Source organism: Abramis brama (assembly GCF_963993115.1).
Source record: "Abramis brama genome assembly, chromosome: 17".
Classification (NCBI taxonomy): domain Eukaryota; kingdom Metazoa; phylum Chordata; class Actinopteri; order Cypriniformes; family Leuciscidae; genus Abramis; species Abramis brama.
Window position 1 is genome coordinate 24514326 of NC_139979.1, and position 23219 is coordinate 24537544.

Consider the following 23219-nt stretch of genomic DNA (forward strand, 5'->3'; position numbering starts at 1 on the left):
AACATGTTATGACAGATGCATGACTGTGCTGACACCTCATTCATGGGCGTAAACAGACTCCCACTCTGAACACCTGTGTGTGCTTCTAGTAATGCCAGTATCTGAACAATATTTGTGTGCTGACTGCATATATACAACCTCAGGCAGAGGAAGTCATGAAAAAGGGATGTTGTCAGACAGTTTATCTGTGTGTGTGTGTGTGTGTGTGTGTAACACAGAATGGAAACTAATCTATCTATCTATCTATCTATCTATCTATCTATCTATCTATCTATCTATCTATCTATCTATCTATCTATCTATCTATCCACCCACTTCTGTCTGGATGAATGGACATGTTGTCTGTGTCATTCACTTTGGCCAACCTTGTTCATTCACTTTTAGTGATGAATCCTGCAACAGGAAGTCATAAAACATGAGAAAGAAAGAGAGATAGAGAGTTGGAAACTTTGTGCCGAGGTGGTAGCCTGAGTGAAAGTGTGAATAACACGTAGCAGTTAGACCCCACAGTGCAAACCACTAAAGAACTATTAATATACCTAAGAGAAGTCAGTTTACAGTTTTCACCAGCATTGTGGCCGCTTTGATTTAGGCTAATTTTAACTATAGGGAATTTCCTTCACTTTTAAGTGGTAAATGTCTGCGATGAGGGTACACAAATGCTGTAATAGATGATAATTGCCCTTTTTGGAACAATATTCTATCACAATGTCATGATATATTAAAGCACGAGGCAAAATTGCTTATGAAAATGAGCCAACAGTCCAAGTGTTGTTTATCTGTACTGAAGACCAATTTAGCATCTGAAAAGAGCAGTGTGTCTGCCAGAGGCATGTGGTATTCTCATCTGTTGTGGGGGTGCTTTCGGAAACACATCTGTATTTACGGTGTACTTTTTTTTCTTTTTTTTTTCGAAAGAGAAACGTAACACTGGGTAAATTTGCTTCCTGTCCATGTCTGTCCACAGTTTTACGTGGGTTCCACTCTCATTAAAACAGCTCTAAATCTGGAGCGTTGTCATTGTCAATCAGTGTTGTGTAGGTCTGTTTAGTTTGCAATCTTTAAGCTGTCTGTCAATCTGTCCAGATGAAGGTGAATGTTTTTGTCATAGCTCATCTGGGAGGATATAGTCCTGAAGTGATTAATGGTTCCTTAGGTGTTTCTCTCCATGGCATGCCAGTGTGTTGACATAGCAGATCCTGCATACCGCAGACAGATTAACCCGCTGTCTGCAGGACTTTGGAGGAATGCGTAGACGTGAGAGTCCCTAGCCCTGCGTAAATCCCATAGATGGATGTGCCTCTATTGTCCAGAATGCAGAAACATCTATGCCAGATGTGTTATGTACAAGATGCAGATGTTCCCGTGCTCTCTCTGTGGGAGTAGCTCGTGTTATGGAATACTAGCAGCGAAAGCCGTAAACAGAGGAAGTGTGGGAACAGCTGGGTTATGGGGCATTTAGCTATTTGCTTATGAATCCGGAGTACTTTTTGTGCTGAATTGTATTATGTAATCAAAATGCATAATTATAACTTGTCAATGACAAAGAAGAGTGTCCATGACAAATAAAAGGACAAAAATAGGCAGAAAGTTCTTAAAAATATGCTCATGTTTGTTTCATATGATTTTGACGTTTTTTTTATTTACTTTTTCGAACTTTAATAAAACTTTAAGATTAATGACTCTAAATCTGTCATTATATATATATGATTTCTCTTTTATTTATAGAGATATCTTGCTTATATTCATGTAGAATATATCCCTATAAATAACAAATCTCTTATTTACACAGAGGATTCATTAAAATCTGTCCCTCTGGATTGCCAGCTACACCGTTAATGAGCACCGCTGTGAAAATACATAAAACATCAAACATTTGCAACCCATTTCACTTCTGTTATGTTTTTCTGAGTAAAACCACAAATAATTTTTTTTAAAGATTTGTAGATTTGATTGGATTATCAAGTCAAGTCAAGTCAAGTCTCCTTCATAGTGCTTTTTCAGACAGCTTTACAGTGATAATAGGAAATTAATGCAACAAATATTGTTTTGGTTGTACAGCAGCTCGAGAAGAAAGTACGTTCCAGCTTCAGTACGGTTTTAATTGATTAATTTCCGTTGTAAATATCATTAGTTATTAACTTAGGGGCCGCTTACACGACCGTTTTCAACTGAAAGCAGAAAACTTTTAATGCGTTCTGGCCGTTCATTTACTCGAAAATGGCGTTAACGCAAACTTTGAAGTAGGTTTCAAAGTGCACGTTTTTGAAAGCGATACCGTTATCATCTCTGTGTAAACTTCAAAACCGTGAATCTGTGAAAACGGTGACGGTGTGCACATTCGTATTGCGTGTTTGAATGCGTATGTGCGCGGGCGCGTAGTCTTTCTTTACAAAGCGGCATCGCCAATTACTTGTCTGGCATGCATAATACAGTGTTTTTAGTCGTTTCCGCGGATCCGTGTGAACGGGAATCATTTTGATAACGTTTTCATCTGTGCAGAGGAAAACAACGTTTGTCGTGTTGATGAGGCCTTTACAGGGGATATTGACACGGTCTCTGCTGACACTTCAGAGCTGCGTTGCTGTCGTGTCTAGGGCCAGGTCCTCTTCTTCTGATCTGGATCCGGCTGAACCTCGGGATAAACAGAGAGACTAACATTAGTGTAGATGCCATTCATGTTATAGGAAGTGTTCCCGGTTCCGGCTGACCTAGTTTATGCAGCCTAACAATCATTTTACATGATTTGAATTATAGAAATTGATGATGTGTTATGTGTATGCCAGGTTAAAGAGATGTGTTTTTAGTCTATAGATTTAAACTGACTGAGTGTGTCTGCTTCCAGAACAACATGGAAGACTGCTCCAGAGTTTAGGTGCTAAATAGGAAAAGGATCAAACTCCTGCAGTTGATTTTGATATTCTTGGTATTATCAGCTGGCCCAAATTTTGAGATCGCAGTAGATGTGAAGGACTATAATGCGTTAAGAGCTCGCTCAAGTCCTGGGGAGCTAAACCATTTAGTGCTTTGTAAGTAATTATCTTGTAAGTAATCTGGGGCCGAATTCACGAAAATCTTCTGAAGAAAGTTAAGAAAATTCGGTAACAGTTTATTTTACAGTGTCCATGTACTTACCGTTACCCTGGTAATCCAGAGTTCTCGCGAGAGCACAAGTTGAATTTGCTCAGCGAGTTACTCTGGTGTCGAGTAATGATGCTCATTGAATATGCCCCTCGATCTGAGCTGCACCAATCACATCGGATTATCTGATATAGGCGGGCCAGAGGCGAGCTAAACAGATGACGACAGCGCTGTGACATCCAAGTCATTAGTAAACATTGCAAGATGGCTATGGATGAACACCAGTTGTTTGAAACGGCTTTGGCCGCTACAATGAACGAGTTAGACTTGGCTTTTTATCTAAAACAGGAACAGAAGACGCCGCTCGAATCGTTCCTTTGCAAGAAGGACGTTTTTGCTGTTTTGCCGACCGGATACGGTAAGAGTATAATCTACCAGTTAGCTCCGCTGGTAGGGTATGGGGTTTATTGTTGTGATTGGTCGTAGTGTTATCCAATTGCGTGCAGTGAGATTTTCAAATGCATGCCTGGTGCCGCCCCTCGAGCTGGCCGATTTTCATTAGTCGACGCCAGACCATTAATCTTTTAGATTTAGGTCTGGATTTCCAGGCTAACTTACCGTAGTAATAAGAGTAAATTATGCATAATTACATGCAACTAACCCTCAACCAAATCCTAATCCTACCCTAACCCTATAGTAAGTATATGTAGTTGCTTAATATTACTCAGTACTTAAATATATAATTACACTGTAACAATGACACCTTAAAATAAAGTGTAACCAGGTTTTTGGTAATGCAAAACATTCTTATCTGTTTTCTTATGTAAGAAAATAAGAAAATGGCAGTTAGGAAGAATTTTATTCTTAAGAATGTTTCGTGAATCCGGCCCCAGATCACTCATAATCTTTAGCTCCTGGGGGGACTTTGCGAAACATTTAAAATACGGCACAACCACAGAGTAAGTCTGAATTTGGTGGGGGGAATAAGCCGTCTGGGTTCCGTAATGTTTCGCAATCTCTTTTTTGCCTTTAGATTTGTTTTTTCTGAACCTTATTTAGCCAGATAGCACCCTGCAGACGGAGGGCATGACCACGAAAGATGCCCCACGATAGTGAGGCTTTCATGTGGCCGACACATTTTATCAGAGTTTAAGCTGACATATCATATCTGATTTTATTATGTATTTTTTTTCTCCATCTATCTCTCACTCCTCACCCTCTCTTTCCCTCCTCACTCCACTTTTATCTACCAAAGCAAAGCCTGTTTGGAATTTGAGGCATATTTTTAGAAACAAGCTTCTTTGATGGGCCAAGCATTTGACGTTTTATATTTTGAGGTGGATTTTTATGTGAAGTCATTTCTAATATTCATTTGAGATTTTTCATAGCTTAAGAACCAGCAGACTGTCTTAGAGAAGACATTAGTTATAAAAATCCTTGAAACATAAATACCTTTGGGCGATGAAGTGTACATTTGGGACTAGAGTCAAACTAATGATCTGTCTCCTATTTTTCTTTGAATTTGACAGAAAACTTCTATATGTAATTTCCAGAATCCTCTACCCCAGTTTCCTAGGTTTTATGGAGATAATACTTTTCCCTTTTAGAAATGATGGAATGCGGAAAACAGTTTACAGTCTGCAAGATTCGTGAAAGTTTGTCTGGTACTGACTGTGACTGTGCTATTTTGGAATAGCACAGAGAAAAGTCCACGAAAGACTCCACCAAAGTCTGCTCAGTTTTTAGAAGTAAGCAGTAAATATGAGCCTGGTTATCCTTCCAGAGGGAGCTGGTTTGGCCGGCCTCCAGCAGCACAGACGGAGGAACGCTGCTCAGAATGAGAGAGGCTCATGCCTCAGTTTTGTCTTTTTTGAAGGTGCTGATCAACTGCAAGATGTCAAGCTGTGTTGTTGCACCAAGTGAAGTTTTTCATTAAAACCTTGTTGTACCTGTTAAAGGATCTTAAAATAAAATAAAAATATTCATTTACTCTTATACTCTGTCCTTTGAGGAACACAAAAAGAGAAGTGTAGTGAAGATAATGGAGGACTGGTACTGTTGAGCTTCTTTCACATAGCATAGATGCATGGCAGCAGTTATTGGAATGTTTTTAATTAAATGTGGTGAGTGAATTATGACCTTTTTTGAGCAGTGTTGTATTGTTTTATTCTATTTTCTTGTTATTCCACATTGACAATGACATGACACAAAATTTTTTGTCTAATAATCTGTTCAAAAATACATTTACAATCCAATTCTTACATACAGTGACACTTCTTGTTTGATGAACATCATTTCTGATTTCAAATTATTTTAGAATTTTTTTTGGGCACATAAGTTTGAAAATAAGGTAACACTTTATTTTACAGTGTCGTTACATATGTTACATGTACTTACCATAGTAATAACAGTCAATTATGCATAATTACATGCAAGTAACCCCAAATCCTAATCCTACCCTAACCTAACCTTTAGTACTTGTAGTTATTTAGTACTTGTAGTTTAAATACATGTAGTTGCTTAATATTACTTAGTACTTAAATATATAATTACACTGTAACAATGACACCTTAAAATAAAGTGTAACCAAAAATAGCTTAACAGAATACTTAAAAAAGAATATTTTGTAATGTAATTTAGTTTGTATATATATATATATATATATATATATATATAAAATGGCCCATTTTATATATATAAATGGGCCATGCCCAAAATGGCTAAACACTTTAATTGTCTTAACCACAAATTATTGATCAGAAAATTAGCAACATTTAAGCAAATGCACTACTTAAAAAGACATTGCGCTAGTTTTTGGCTGAATATGGCAAGTTGTGTGTGCACTGGAGTGATGAATCACAATGAAATGGGTTGCATGGGGATGCTCCAGAGAAGTGTCTTCGAAAATCTGCTGAGAAATATTATAATAAATGCATCTTTAGCACTGTGAAGTAGGGAGGAAGAGACTGTGTCATTGTGCGGAGAGCCTTTTACAGTAGCTTCTGGTATTGGTGAGCTGCTTCACTGTGAAAAGTCATTTAATGCTTTGGAATAATGGATAATATTGCAGAATGGCTTGCTTCCCATAAATGAAAAGTTGTTATCTAAAGAGGAATGATCAGATGTTATTTTTCAACAAGACAATGCTCCTGCACAAATTTCAAAGACAACCAAGAAGTGGCTTGAGAACAAGTCCATCAGGCTCACAGTTTGGCCTCCAGATTTAAACTTGATAGTGAATATTAAACATTATTAAAGACAAGTAAACTTAGGTCTAACAGTAGTTTTCATGTACAAAATTTTTATAAAATAAGCAAATGTAAAATAACACTGCATAGTCTTCAATGTATTAATTAAACATCCGTATTAATTAATCCTTATTAAAGTTACAAAAGTGAATCAGTCAAGAGTAGATTGATTTCTTTGTCCTTAGTTGTTTAATTAACATAAAAAGCATATTCAATATACACCTTCATTTATATAGCGCTTTTAACAATATGGATTGTTTCAAATAAGCTTTACAGAGATAATAGGAAATAACCGTAACAGATTGTTTAGGCTTTACAACAGCTCTAGGATAAAGTTATTGTCCAGCTAAAGTTAGTTTTGATTGATTGATTCACTTCCGTTGCGAAGATCATTAGTTATTAACTTAGGGGCCGCTAACACAACACTGTACACGCGCTCCGGCCGCCCATCCGCACAAAACAGTGCCTGGTGTCTCGAGAACGCACTCCCTGAAATAGGTTCGAAGGTGCAAACGATTATCCGTTATCTCTGCGTAAACCTCAAAAACGCAAACCCACGAAAGCGCAGACGTATTATAAATATTAGGCTGCTGTCACTTTAAGAGCGAATGCACGGATCTAATATACTGATTCATACTGTACAAATGCGTTTACTTCTTGTCAGCTGTTTACGTTCACTTAAGAGATAACCGACTATGTTTACTAGGATACTCACTATTTTTTTGACAATTTTGTGTGAATTTGTCCGCTCAAGTGCAAGAAAACATGAAATAGAGCTCAGTTTAGCATTCACACGCTGTCGAGACAAAACTTTAGACACAACGTGCGAGTAATGAAATGAGCTCCCTTTCACGTCTTCTTGTCAAGGCTTAAACTTTCGTGACGTTGAAGTGCTTTTCCATCAACTGTCCCGAGTATTGTTCACGTTTGTTCATAAACTGCTTCACTGTTGCGGTAATTTGACAATGCAAAGTGTAAAATGTCATGTGGTGTGAAATTGAATCATATTTATTAATTAATAATTAAAAATAATCATTAACATCTGTACACTTACATTTCTTCAAGCTATAAGGAAAATACATCATTACTTTTTACTTGATGGTTACACCACGTCATTTTTAGAATCTTTACTTTTTTCAACATGATTTCAAAGAGTTCATTTAGAAGAACTTTGTGTTTTCTTTTTTTTTTTTTTACTTGGACAGTCTTTTTGTCATTGACCCCAGAGCAGATCTCATAACAGATTTATACTATGTACAGATTGACCCGTCTGTCTTATTTAACTCCCTGTATCAGTCCTCGGATTTCATTGTCCACTCATGTGAATAGATATACTGTATGTGAGAGCTCAGGTGTGTTATGTGCTGTAAATCAGTGGTCTGAATAACCAGGTGTGCACTTCATGACCCAATGGGTTACCTGAGCTCTCCAGAGGACTCTCAAATAAGAGCCCACATGAGCCCCAGGTGTGCACCGACACAATGGTACATACTGTGCGTAGAAATGGGAAAACGAGGTATGAGGTTTTAAGTTACTGAAAGACAGTATGCTTGCAGTTTTTAAAGATCGTTAAAAAATACCAGCAGTCAACACCTTTATGGTGCTCCACATGACGTGTATGATGTTTTAGCTTAAAAATTGTAAATAAATTGCAAGTCGAATAGACGGATTAGTGGTTAGTCCAACGCTCAATAAAATCAGAGAACTCCAGAAAACCGATGACTTTGGAATTCAGAGACGCCTTTGGAAAACATCTTAAAATCTCTTTAAAATGTTACTGTTGTATTTATGCGCTGTGAAAAGTTGACTTTAAAACTGTACATGGACCAGGTCATAAACTCTCTATTGGAAATACCCTGGAACATTTTCATATCTGTACAGTATATGCACTTGGTATGTGTATGTGTGTGTGTGTGTGTGTGTGTGTTTTCACATGTTCTCCAGATGCAGTAGACCTCACATGCTGTTTAACCGTCATTTTTTCCCTTCCTTTATTATAACTCAGCAGTCTATAACAATATAAAGGTATAAACTCCACCAATAGAGTAAAGTCTGATATTTCATTAAATTTTTAAAGCATTAGAGGCACAAATTCTGTGCTTTTCATTGTGATCTCTATTAGATACACTACTGTTCAAAAGTTTTAATGCATTTATTTGATCAAGAATACAGTAAAAACAGTATATTGTAAAATATTATTACAATTTAAAATAACTGTTTTCTATTTTTTAATATATCTTTTACATTTTTATTTATTCCTGTGATGGCAAAGCTGAATTTTCAGCATCATAACTCCAGTCTTCAGTGTCACATGATCTTTCAGAAATCATTCTAATATGCAGATTTGCTGCTTAATAAACATTTCTTATTATTATCAATACTGATAACTGTGAAACAGTTTTTTCATATTATTATTAATGTAATCTTTACTGTCCTTTTTGATCAGTTGAATGCATCTTTTCTGACTAAAAGTATTAATAGTATTAAAAAGTAGTATTAACCTGTTAACTGTCATCCCCCTTTTTCAGTGTAGATCTGAACTTGGTTGTAATTAATTAATGAACACTGTGGAATTCAGGCCTAAGGTGGTTTTTTGAAGAAGCTCTTCATAAAATGTTTAAGTTTAGGCTACTGTAAAGCAAATGTACGGAACACATTTTTATTTTATGTTTTTACAAATTTGGTCTCTAAAATTGCTTGAAAATCAAATCCATATGTCTAACCAATTTGTGTTTCAAATTTGGAGATGATATAGTTGAAAAATTAAGTTGTAAAGTACAGTATCTATGGAAACGCAATGCCCAATTTCAAAACAGGATGAATTCTGTCTTTTGAATGATAACAAATTTATGATGATTGCTAAAACTAGTGCAAAATGCCCGTGCAAAATCAGTTTTTGCGTGTGTTTTTAGTAATTGTTGGTTCGGTGTGTTTGAGTGCTCATTGTTACAATTACACAGCAAAAGTTCAGTGACATTTTTATTTGTGCCTGGTAGAAAGCAAATACTGATACTGACATAATGACATACAATAAATATGGAAAATTGAACTATACGATTCAGGGAGCAGACTACACAGTGAACTCGATGATTCAGGGAGCAGGCTACACAGTGAACTATGAGAAAACGCTACGCTTGAGCAAACAGTTTGTGAATAGGTTACTACAAATGATGGCCGTGAATAAAATATAATATTCAGATGTAAACAGTGCAGTTGACTTAATGTTTAGCTGACAATGTGTTTATGTCAGAAATTTTTAAACCACAACCTTCTAAGTGCTTCTTCTACCGATATACTGAACGATATCTTTTGCATTTCTAATCCAAACAACGTCAAACTTGGCACTGCACTTACTCGTGCCTATAGCGAGACACCTGTCAAGTTTGAAATCCATCGGACAAACGGTTTAAGAGATATGCGAATAACAGACATACAGACAGACACACAGACAGACGTTTCTATAATTTATAGATAGATAGATAGATACAGCTTGCGCCAGTAAATCGTCTTTTGCTTCTTTTGGTGTTCAAAAATTACTGTCAGGATTTACTAAAGACACGCAGTGAAAAATTAGCGCTGAAAAGGCGTGGACACAGTTATTTTTGCATCTGACCTTATTGCTATGCATTTCCCTTTCAAATTTCCGAAATTTATGGGAGGGGAGTATCTAAATGAATCACGCAAGGTGATTTACAAAGGTTTGCGCTAGTCAATTTACTGGTACTTGTGCCTTTATTTAATGCCCCAAAAAAGCATGTCTTAAACCAAACGCTAATTTCCACTGCTCTTGGTAGATTGCATTGATCATTATGGAAATGATCCGGCTGTGTCTTTATTCTTAAATGTGCACGTCGTCAAAAGATCAAGCGCAGAACTTTCCGATGCTAATTTGCCCTGTTTAGTAAATCAGCTCTTTTCTCACAGTGTCTGAAATGGTTCAATAAAGGATTTAGTCTTCCTCTGCTCTGATTGGTCAGATGACTCAGTCGTGGTCTACTGCTTACAGCGCATGTTGGAAGTGAAACATTCGTTACTTACTATATCTGAATTTCAGTTCCATAGGCTTCCTAAGCGCTTGAAACACAGTGATACGAACAGTAGCAATGGTGTCTGTTTTAATGTATCAATTCTGCAGCGAGTCCTCATCCTATGAAGTGCATTAAAAAATTGGTTTGCTTTTGCAGCACAGAAAACAGCATCTTCTCGACATGATGACAACACAAACCAAACTTTTCCTGTTTCAGCTACAATTCAGTGTTTGAGGGTCAATGTAGATGTTGGTCACGAACAGCCATGAAGACTGCCATTATGCAAATGTGTTACAATATTATGTAGGTTTGTATCGGTTCTTTCTTTCAGGAGACAATAACTTTATTTACTGTGCACTTAGATCTTGAAAACTTTGCAGACCTTTTACATTCACAAAGAAAAACAAGACTTTGTATAGCCTCTTTTTTGTCTGTTTTTCATCTCCTCTCCATTTCTCTTTCTCCTGCGAACCTTCTCTGTACCCTTCATTTCTCTCGTTCTGTTTGCTTCTTTTGCTCTATCCACTCCCGACAGCACCTGTATTTGAGAAGGCATTTTAGGAATACCAGACATGCCTGTGGTCTGAATGGACAGTATTCATCCTGGTTCCCACTTTCCATCCAGCATATTCTGGACGGTTATGGCAGCCCGATGGATGATGTGCAGTGAAGTGTAAGTGTTTTAGTGCAGCACTGTGTGTTTGAATCTCCGCAGCTGGTCAGGCGTTATATCATCTGTGCGTCGAGAGCTCAGCCGGTCACAGCTGTGTTCTCACACTGTCCGGTAGACCTGATCATTACCGGAGCCCTGGAGGCCTGACACATGCACACCGGTCACAAATCTTCCAGTCAATCTTCACAGTTGACAGCTATCGTAGTGTGGTCCTCAAGGTTTTAGTCTACAAACTGTGTGTGGTTTAGTTTAAAAAGGTCATACATGCAAACAGCAAGTATAAAGTTGTCCCTTGCTTAACTGTATTGAATATACACTTGTAATGTACTTTTTTTGTCTTTCATGGTTCATTAGACTTTCAGTTAGTTATCATCTATTAGCTAAAGCTCAAACTGAGAAACATTAAAAACCCTATTTTAATTTTCATTTCAAGGTGGATTTCACACTTAATTTGGTGTTAAAGTTTTTGTCTCTGCACACATGAGCTGACAGAAGAACATCTGTAGCTTTCAACACATTCAGCTCATTAGCCAATAGTCATTACGTCCTTTTGTTTTTTAAGCTTCTCTCCTTTCATTTTTTTCTTGTACTGTAAAATTTATTCATATTCATTTCTAAATTCAATACACAAGTGAATGACTCAGATGTTTCTATTGAATTTCTTGTGCTTTAGTATCGCCTTGCCCTTTGAATGTAACGTTAAGTGAAAAAATGGCTTGAAAAATGAAATATGCGGAAAGTTGACTCATCATATGAATAACATTACCACCACATCAGTGTGTAATAAGTGTAGAAAAAGCGTGTATACACAAATTCTAATACGTTAACATAAGACTTTACATACTTTAAACAGTTAACCCTGTGTTACTGTAATCCTGGGTTATCTCTATTTATTACCCCTGGGTAGTTTCGAGATTTCACACTGTACATTTCTAAACACTGCATTAGCATTCTTATTTGCATAAATATGAGGTTAATATCAGGCACTAACTGCTTCTCCGTCTGCAGAAAAGCTTTTTTATAATTGCAATGGAGGTGTTTGCCTTAATTGTTTTGCATCTGAGGGAACTAAGCATTGTTTAGTTTCGAATTCTTGCATATTACTTTTACTCCAAAATTGAGTCAGAGTATGTACCACTTTTGATGCAGAATTTCTTGATGTCATCCACATCGATGTTCCCCAACATATATGAACATGAATAGTTCTCTCACATGGTGCATATCTCAGAGTTTCGGCGTAAGCAGGAAATCTTTCGGGGTATTTTTTGCCTGCTCTTTTATGAATACTACATTTCAGACACTCACTTACTGTACTGCTTTTTACACATACTATATAGGATAGTAAGTATATTCGGAGACAGATATTGAGTATCGGCATGGTCAAAGTGGATAACAAGTGGAACAAAAAAGTTCATCAAAGTTGTCCTAAGACAAGAACGGTTATTGTTAAAAATTCATGTATAACTTTCAAGAAAGGTTTTGATCCACTTCAAATGTTGACTACTATATATATGATTTTGTTTTATTTTATTTATTTATTTTTTGGTGCCATTTTGTTGTGCTATACATCAGGCTGTAGGCGATCCGTTGGCATTGAGCAGGGCTTCATTACCCAGAGCAAAAAATTAGTGCTAAGCCCCATTCAAAATTAAAAGGGTGAAACATTGCTTAGCCCAAGGTTAATAGTAGCCTGGAGGTTAAAAACTATGTTAACTCACGGGTATTCGCAGTGGGAAAAGCCTATAAGTGTGTTTTCAACTAACTAGCTATTACAGTCTGCAATATGCAACATATAATTTAAATTTAACTTCACACTTAAATCTTGAAGTACTGTATGTCTGCTAATTAAAGTGATGAAGACAACTGAGGTCATACCGGATTTAGCTGTGTGTGCAAGGGTTTTTCCTCTGCACCTCTGATCAGAGAGAACCAGAGCAAATGCTGGCTCTGCCTGTGTTTTCTACCAGGAAAGATGGTGGCTTTATGGCATCATTGTGTAATAGGTGTCAGTCTGAACTAGGAAAACACACCACGTTTTCCTGCGGCTGGAGCGGAGCAGCAGACTATGTGAAATTACACAGCCAGGCCTCGGGGGCATAGAGAGGAATTTCAAAGGAAACACAGCAGTCTGCTTCATATTGAGATTACATTAAGGGAACCGAATGCAGTCTGGAATGTGTAAAGGGGCCGTTCGGAGTGTAATAATCATATTAGTCTGGCAGTGTGAGCTTCAGCTTCACCCAGCAGCTAAAAAAACCCCTGCTTTGTCTCGTACATTCAGTGTCTTCAATTCAGTCTCTAAACTCTTTTCTCTCTTTTTGCTGTATTTTTCTCCTTTTCATAAGCCTAAGTAGTTATGTTACTCTTTTATGTTAGTTTATTTGCATTTCACTTGATTTAATTATTTTTTATCATGTAAATAGGACCACCACAATGGTACACCCCACTTAAACAAACAAATTCAACCCCTGGTTACTCCCAGAGGACTGTCCTTGTGACAAATATACTGTACTGTAAGTCAGTTTGGATGGGAATGATTGACTTATGCATTTGGTATATTGTTGGCTAACTAAAGCATATTCTAGGCCCTGTTTACACCTGGTATTAAGATGTTTTTTTGTCAATCTGATCACAAGTGGACGACACTAAATACACGTGTAAACGGGGTCTAAAACGTTTTGAGCTTGTCCACTTTCGACTACCTCTGGAAGTACGACTACCTCTGGAAAACGCATTCGACCGGATTGCTTTTGTAGTGTAAACGCTCATGTGGTCGAATGTGTTTGAACAGCCACACTGTATATGACTTAGACTTAGACACACAGACTTAGGAAACACACTATCCAGACGGAATTTAAACTTTGTTGGCTGAAAATCCAAGTTTGGTTTGAAGACGAAAAACGTACCAAGCTCAATGTTCTCTCACCATTCCTGATTTCTAACACACACTCACAGTGTTTGGTGTGGTCTTCTTGCAGTTGTCAGAGCAGAAACTAAAGCTGATGCGCTCCGTATGATTTCCCAAACTGGAATTACTGACGACTCGTTTCAGCAGTTAAAGGTGCTCTAGGTAACTTTTTAACCTTAACTGAACAGCTTTGGAGTCAGTGGAATGGTTATATTACTTATTTCGAGTTGAATGGTGGTGGTTTCGCACCCCCCTGGTGCTCGAGAGCGGAAAAAACTCACTTGCAACTTTGGGCCGGCGGGTCGGCGTCAGGAAGTATCGCGTGATATCAGGTCTCGTAACGAATTGCTTGACGGCACTGCACACGTACACTCGAGTAAATATCGGACCGGCTTTTTCAGAATGGGGAGAACTTAGAGAAACAGAAGCCTGCAAAACGGATGCTGATCCTGCTGTTGCACTTGTAAGTATCTTTGGAATAAACTGTGTTTAATATTTAAATTTCAAGTAATTGCGACCTCAGGATGTTTGTTATTGTCTGTAAAGGTTTTTATTATGATCGCTGTCTGTTACGGGCTTACTAGTACGCTAGATACTATAACTTTGATGTTAGCATTGTCATTAGCAAACACCTTTGATTTCTGTAGTTGTTTGGCCGTTCCTCTGTCGGTTTTTTTGTGTGTAACTTACACTTTTATTTTATGTCACTAAGTCAACACGTCTGATAATAGGCAATAAACATGTTGCACGTGATCGAGCTAGAAAAAACGTTCTGATGTTTTCTTAGACAAGCAAAGGTAAACCGTCATTCTACCAGATTAACTTATAGACCTTACTAATATAACTTTAGACAAATATTAGCCTCCGATATGTATATATATATATATATATATATATATATATATATATATATATATATATATATATATATATTTATGCTCATGCCCATTCTCCCAAAAACAAACAAACACCAAAGCAGTAGTTCGCCTCGTTCATTCCCGGTAAAAATAATAGTATGCATGACAACACAATAAAAAAAATAAAAAAAAAAAATCGCCATCAGTTGGAAATAAAATATTGCTTTACTTGCCTTGGTAGACCTAACTGGTTTTGAAATAGCCTGTTCCTCTGCTCAGCTGGGTTGACAGCTGATCAGCTGGGTTGCTCGTGGCGAGGGGGGGAGGGACAACAGTTCGTTTTTATGACAGAGTGTTTGAAAGCATTTACTACCAGACACTAGGGGGAGCTTCGTAGAGAAAAAACACACTCTTGCCTGGTGTCCCTTTAAGAATCGATTCTTTCTTTTAGAAATTTATTTGTCGTGCTATTTGATCTTTAAAACTTTGCAGACATTTTACATTCACAAGCAGCTATTAGTACACACTGCATAAAATGTAATATTCAAAAAAGCATAATGGGGACACTTTTTATTACAAAACTGCTTAATTGTATTCAAAATTTGATTTTTGATTTTTCTTCATTTGGTGCGACCAACTGTGACAGACTAGGGTTGGACCCCAAAGTACAATCCATTTGCAGACTTTATTTAAAGTAGTCAGACAGGCAGAGCTCAGTAACCAGACAGACAGTTCCAACACTGCAAACAAATTCAAATCGAGACAGCAGGGGTAAATGGTTATTATGAAATCAATTCATAATAATACACAGGCCGGCTGAAGGAAAAAACAAGACTCAAAATTGCAAAACAACAAGAATTAGCAATACTTCACACTGAAGATAAACAAAATCCAAACGAACATAGTTTTGGCCTGATTTTGTTCGAAATTATGTCACAACAGTTCGTTATTCGATTTCACTTTAAGTTTATTGGGGCCTTCACATATATTCAAAGTATAAAGATAATTTGTTATTATTATACTATCTGATTATTATTCCATCCAAATCTTGGAAGCACAGGACAGTTTGTAAGGGGAAGCAGTCTGTAAGGATGTTCAAGGCTCAGGAAAAAAGGAGGCAGGAACTGGTGTATGTTGAACATAACTTTATACACAAAATAAACACAAATAACAAAGGAAAGTAAAGTGGCAGCCCCTCACTGACGACTGCCGCATAAATTAAAACAAAACACAAACATAAATGTCCCATGCCCTGTCCTCTCTCATCTTGCTCTGTCGTCACTCCTCCGTTTATCCTTCCGGCGCTCCTCTGTGGGACTCGAGACTGGTGTGGCGCGCAGGTGATGCTCAACACTCGCGCCACTGCTATTGTAGGTGGACTATTTTTTCTGACCTCACAGCTGATTTACATTCTTACAGTTGCAGTATGCAATATTAACAGCTAGAGGTTGAAATGGGTACTGCAGTCCAAATTCAAAGTATTCAATTATAAAGTTGTTTCCTCCACCCTCACGCAAGTTGCTAGATTAAGGACACGTAACAAGAATGAGCGCAATTAACACTGGAAAGTAACAAACCTTACACTGTAAGTTGATGAGATGATTTATCCATGTTTAATATGTCTCTGGATAGACATACTGGACAGATGGATGCTGAGGCTTTTTAGGTTGTGTAGAATCTGCAATGTCTGACTCAGTTCATTTGCTTGCGTCCATGGCTCCAATAAGCAGTTTTTTTCTGCCAACTGGCAAGCTAGGGGTGTCGAAATACTGGGTAAATTGGGTAAATTGGTAGTGGACACGGTTTGACACGGAACACACATTTCGAAGTTGAATAACTGGCTGTAGCATTGTTTTTCTGAGAAACAAGTATGTGGACTGAGCATGTTAGGACTGTTTCCTACATATATGCACACATATTATGGTATTGTAATGCTTTAGTACAGTCAGAAAAAATGACATACATCACCTTTAAGACTAACATTAGCGATTTAGACAAAAAGAAAGAACTGCTTTTCAGCCCAGAGTCTGTCTATGGATATACAATGCACTTCACAAGAGGTTGTTGACTTGAGAGAAATGGCCAATGGAAAATGGCTGCATTTACATTTGCTAGCTCAATTTACCACATTTGTGTATTTTGCACTGTGTATCCTGTGGTAAGAGTGTGAGGGAAGCCTGAGTAGACTTAATCAATCAGGTTTTCACAGGGTGTGGAAACAGACAGAGCCACCTGGAGAACTGCCACTAGCGTTTAGCTTCTGCCACTGTCATTCTCGATGTCAAGGGCAAGTGAAATCATATTAAAATCACATTAAATTTCAATATAGATGTAGACGTTTTAATGTTGGCATGGACAGCGTAATTTCTTGCCCTTGTTGCTTCCTGTTTTTGAATTATTCACCTCATTTTCGGTCAGCAGTAAATGTTTTCCTTTTATGTACTTTAGACCTCTGCTTGCCAAATCCAGCATATGTGTCAGTACTTTCTCTCTGCTTTCAACTCTGCAACTTGGCAGCTGCGTACAGCTGGCTGGACACTGTGTGTAACATACGAGTTGGTGACGGTGTGCTGAGAGAGAGAGAGGGTGTTAGGGAAAGAGAGAGAGAGAGAGAGAGAGAGAGAGAGAGAGAGAGAGAGAGAGTGTGTGTGCTGGGCTGCTTGGCATGGCTGTTTGAGTAAGAAGAGTGAGCTGGTTGTGAGTTTCAGAGTTTCCTGTCCAGCTGTATCATTGGCACGGGCTGAAAGAGAGGGACTCAGACCCTCGCACAATACAGCACTTGTGTTGCAGTCCGGGAACTCAGGAATGTGGCTCTCACCTTCATATGGCTGACAGGAGTTTGTTTTGGAATGAGAGATATTATCCATCACACTCTTACCGCGCTCTCTCGCTCTTTCTCTTTTCCTCACTTACGTCTCTCTCTCCTTCATGGCCGTCCTCAAAGTAAAGAAAATAAAGTGACTTCAGTCTGAAATCTGAGATCTGACTCCTCCACCTGCAGTTTCTTTCAGTTCGTGGCTTTTTAGTCCCTTCATCCCATTAGCAATTTCACCGAAGCTCTTCCGAGCATTCCCATTCAATTAAACGCTAGGATTTTCTTGAGAACTTTCTAAATCACTTTTGTCATTCATTAAAGGCAGTTTTCGTGAAACACAGGGGTGTGAAAATCGCATGGATCAAAATCGTTCTCACTGGAAGACGGATTAAGCAACAGAGACTCACGCTTTCATATGAGAGAAAAAAATGAGGAAAAATGAATGCTGGAATTATTTTAGGATTTGATACTGGTGGTTGAGTTTAAACTTTAAAAAAAAATAAACGTGCTGTTTTATGAAACACATGTTCCATATTCTCAGATGCTTTGACTTTTGTACTCTCTATCTTATATTTTTAGATATTTAGCTAAAAATAGGCATGACATTCAACTGAATGTCACGTTTCCCAAAAGCATCGTAAACCCAAGTAGATCGTAAAACCATTGCCACCAATGGTCTCTACGATCAACCAGGCTCACGATGCTTTTGGGAAACCCGACCCAAAACACACTAGAAACCACTTAACCAATACTCTAGCAACCACATAGCAATGCGCTAAAAACAATCAGAACACCTTAGCAAATGAATAGCATTGCAACTAGCATCATGGCAGTGACTTTCGCACAAGCAAATACCATTATATGGAAGAAAGAGAAAGAGAGAATGAGTAAGTCATAAAGAGAACTTTTTATTTTGTAGGAAGGCATCAAGGCACATTCAAATCCACTGTTTACATCACTTCCTGTTTATTAAAAAATGCTGTCTGATTTACCCCAGTTTTTTAAAGGGGTCATATAATGGTACATGCACTTTTACAAGTTGATTGTACTGAAATGTGTGTTGGCAGTGCCTGTACACAACCATCATAAAATGATAAAAATCCATCCAGTGTTTTTTTTCCCCTCTCTCAAATCAAGCCGTTCGATTTTGTGACGTCACAAAATCGACGCCCCTCCCACGATTGTTGATTGACAGCAGCGTTTCAACACAGACCCGCCCTCGCTCGTGAGCGAGCTGTCAATCATAGTCCGCGCGGTCATTGTTGATACGCTGGAGCACTGTCTATGAGCAGAATGGCGTCTAAGCGATTGTGGTGTTCTGTTCTTGGATGTAATAAGGAACACAGCAGTCATTTTGATGTTCCTAAATCCGAACCGCTGAAGACGCAGTGGCTGAGTTTTGTTTTCAAAGGGAATATTCCCCACGATTAACGTCAATGCTTTCATGTTTGCGCGAATCATTTCACACACCAGACTGCTTTACAAACAAGGTCAGTATAAAGGTGGTTTTGCTAAGAAGCTGCTCCTGAAAAAAGGATCGGTACCAACTATTCGTGTTCCTGCTGCACCTCCAGAAGAAGAAGTGAGTGTAACGTTTTATTAACCTTTTTATTAATATTTATATTAATCTTTGCAAATCGCTAGCACACTTTACACTCAGGGTACATTACGGCATGTTTTCTATGTACGACATTCTCAATATAATTCATAATCCCGCGTTTATAATGAACAACGCGTTATGGTTATTGTGTTATTATTACAAACTGTGTACGCACATAACAGAGAGGCGGGGTGAGCAAAGCTCATTATCATTTAAAGACACATGCACTTAAATGGCGTGCTGAAAACAGAGCTGTTTTTGACCAGGTAAAATGAGTGTTTTCTTACAATACTAATGAGAATTTTTAATTGAAGTATATTACAAACTTTTAATTTAGACCCTAAAGAATCATATTAGCTTGTACAAAAATGGCATTATATGACTCCTTTAAACCTTCACTCCTCTTTAATCAGACATAAGCATTGTAGTCGTTAAATATTTTCAGAAATGTCTAAAGCTCGCATTAATAATTTGCTCTCGATCATTTGAGGTGACATTACGGTGGCTTTGAAGTCTTTCTGAAACCAATTTGCTTAGGAACTTTCATACTAAAACACTGGCTGTTTAGTCACCGACTGTCTAGGCAGCTGAATTAGGCTTCATACACAGCCCTTATGTCACTCAAGCTTAGTTATTGTAAGCTTAAACAGGTTTTTTCTTTATCCCATCTTCCTGTGTGTTCTCTGTCACGATGAGCAATGACGGCTAATGAAAGCCTTTCGCTTTGTGAGGAGACTGTGAAAAATGTGGAGAGTCAAACAGAGGCTGATGTATGTTTGAGGTGTCCTGAGTGGGACCCATGGCTGATCACAGGCTCTGGCACTTCTGTGGCTTTATTTAGTCTTCCATTGGCTTTCAAGTCCCGTTTAATCTCCCCCTCAGTGCCTCTGAAAACAGCGCCCGCTCCAGCCTCCTGTTATTGTACAGGCTTTGAATCCAACCCCTTCACTCTTCCTGGGTTTTTATCCTGCATGAGTGACCTCTATAATATTGAGCCTTATCACCTGAGTGCCATTATTTATCCTGCGGGTGAATAGGAGGATTCAGATTACACACAAAGGTGCTTGGAGTATTATCCAATCTCCTTGTTAGGCGCTCTTGTAGACTTTAATCAAATACACACACATACAGACAATATCAGCGCTTTCACGCACTATTTCATTGTTTGCCCTCCACGTTATAAGAAATACAAAGACACATAGGTGCACAAAGCATTGCTGTTGGTGGCTCTTTGTTATTTGCTGAAGGGTTAATATGGATGGAGAAGATCAGAGACGGCTGAGCTTCAGCAAGCGTGAATGGAAAAGTCTGTGGGAGACGACGAAGTCGCTGGAGGATGTGATACCATCATGATGAAAAAGAAAGGGTCATAGGTTTTGGAAATAAACATAGGTCCATCTGCCCCTCTCTTGACAACAATGATAGCCTCTTGCGTTTGTTTGCTAGACCGTGTCTGTCCGTTTGCGCCACCCCTCAACCTTGAAGTATTACTCCAGAGCGATAAACCTTTTGTTACTTCCACAATGTGCAAAAAAATGACAGATGCTGACTTTTAGATTGGTTTTTAGCGTCTGTTTAGTGGGTCAGAGAGTTTTCAGAGAGTTTTCTCCAGAGGAAGAGAATCAAATATTATTTTCCTTTGAGGTAGTTTCCAGGGAAACAGAAGTGGGAGGAACCTTGGGCAGGCATTTCTGTTGTTTATGTCTTCAGCATAAAACAAAATCTGCCAAGATTTTATTCTGTGTTGTTTAGAAAAATGTAAAAAAGCTTTCGTTTGATATGTTAATGGTACTTAAGTGGTGCACATTTCTTTTTTCAGTAACTGAAGAATTTTTTTAGATCATTTCATATATGTACTAAGGAAATGACTAAACCTTTGCCATTAAAGAAAGTTTACTAGATGTTAAAATATAAATTCTGAAATTTCTGCTTGTGTTCACCTGTACAGGTACTGGTCTCAGGTCAGTCCCCTGCCTCAGCTGATGACATCTATTTGGATGACCAGTCTGGTGACTACCCTTTAGATGATGATGACTTCACTTCTGGTTCAGGATCTGGTAAGGATTGTTTCTGATTCTGTATCACTGTTACTGATTCTATAGCAGTTTATTGTATTACTATTGTTGTTCTGAGGCATCTTCAGTCTCAAGAGACCATAATTATAATATTATGACTAGTACTCAACAAACCCCTATAACACAAAGTGTTCCATTTTGGCGCATAACTCATCCCACACTGCTTGTGAATGATAATCTCTAATCATGTGGCTTGTTGAGGAGAGGTGTATTGCTACTTTTGCCCCTAAGTGATCAGGTGTGCATTTCCCAAAAGCATTGTGAGTCTAAGTTAATCCTAGAGATCATTGGTGGTGATCTAGGGGCTAGAATATCAAAGGCATTGTCTCAAATGCAAGCCTAAAGGTGAGGTCACATTTAACATTGCTCAACAAAAATCCATTCATTCCAATAGAAAACCACATGATCGGGAGTTTCGAGTGAGGGCTAAAAAGTTCCCCATGCAGATATCACTCATATTCAAGTTGATCACTTAAGTCACTGAGTTGACCAACAGAAAGCTACTTAGTCGGAAAGTGACTTCTATGTGAGCTGTACTTTATACAAGTCTACACTATTGGCAATGGACAATGGACGTTTTTTTCCCTCAAATTTCCTTTCTCCTTTCTTTCACCTCCAAGTCCACACTTTGGTAATGCCGCTATTGTTGGGTAGTAGTCTGCTTTGGACTTTTGAAACCTACAATGACAAATGGGACACCCATTTGTATTGTGGACATCACAGACACATCACACGACCGACAACGCAAGTCCACACCAAATGTGCCATTTGCAATAGGACCATAGAAACATGTGGAAAGGCTTATTTGACCAGGAAGTAGCTGTAGACAATGTACTTAAAAACACTTAAAATTAACTGCATAGAAATGCCCTGGCAACCACCCAAAACACCCTTGTGGGGTTTGCATCGAATAAGAAATGGAAAAGTATTGTCTAGTTAGAGTCTTGTAATGGTTATCCTATATAATCACTCAACTAAAAAAAGACATAATTATGCTATTATATCTGCTTTTTTACTTACTATTGGGGCATGTATAGTACATGTACTAGAAAAGCAATTTAATGATGTATTTACAATTAAGCCACTGAGCCAGTGTTGTTGTGGCTAAAGGTTGTCTAATGTGTTGTTAATAGAAGGTCTACTAGGTGGTTGCTAGACAATGCAGCCCACCCTTTGAGCGGACAGATGTTTCACCTGCAGTCAAATGCGGTCAGCCAAGACCACCATAGTCACTCAGCAGATGTCCGCTCCATACAGAAATTCTGCATTATTAATAAGTCATTTCTCTACCTCTTACTGCTGTACCGCAGTGCCTTGTACCTGGCACAATTACAGTGCAAAATGGAGAGAACGGCTGAAATATTTATACATTTAATGCATTTCACCTGTCTCTTTTGGAAACACTTTAAGCAAAAGTGCTGATCTTGCATTCCTATTCTGTATCATTGTATTTACGCGGAACTGAGAGTCCAAGAAAGTGAGACATTTGGAATGTTCAAAGTAAAGCTCAGGGCATTGGTATGTCATTATAGTCTCATCACACCATAACATCATAGGTCAACATTTGCAAAACCTCATATTTTCAAAATCGTCAAGTGTTTGTGATTTGACCATAGGCAAATCTAAGGAAATATTATTGAGTAAATTATATTTTAGACACTATACTCAAACAGTGACTTTATCTGTTTTTGCTCTGTCGGTGAAAAAATGTTTCAAAATAAGCCACAGCAGAATTAACTTTTGCGCTCCTTCAGGCAATAGACAGTTGTATTTTCAGTCCTGAATAAAACAGTTGAGTGAATGATTCAGTGACTCACTCATGAACTCATGTTTTGTTTATGAATGAATCCGTGGCTGCATTTGAAATCGCATACTTCCCTACTATATAGTAGGCAAAATACAGTAGTAAAACAGTACCCAGATGACCAACTACT

The 23219-nt window shown here is 38.1% G+C and overlaps 1 protein-coding gene across 1 annotated transcript in view; it reads left to right on the forward strand.

Moving 5' to 3' along the window:
* Positions 1-23219, forward strand: part of LOC311067042 (syndecan-2-A-like) — a 29752-nt gene that overhangs the window by 2289 nt on the left and 4244 nt on the right. Inside the window, exon 2 of the mRNA XM_084088594.1 lies at positions 21159-21267. Within this exon, the coding sequence (XP_083944720.1) occupies positions 21159-21267 (109 nt within the window). The remainder of the gene's footprint in view (positions 1-21158; positions 21268-23219) is intronic.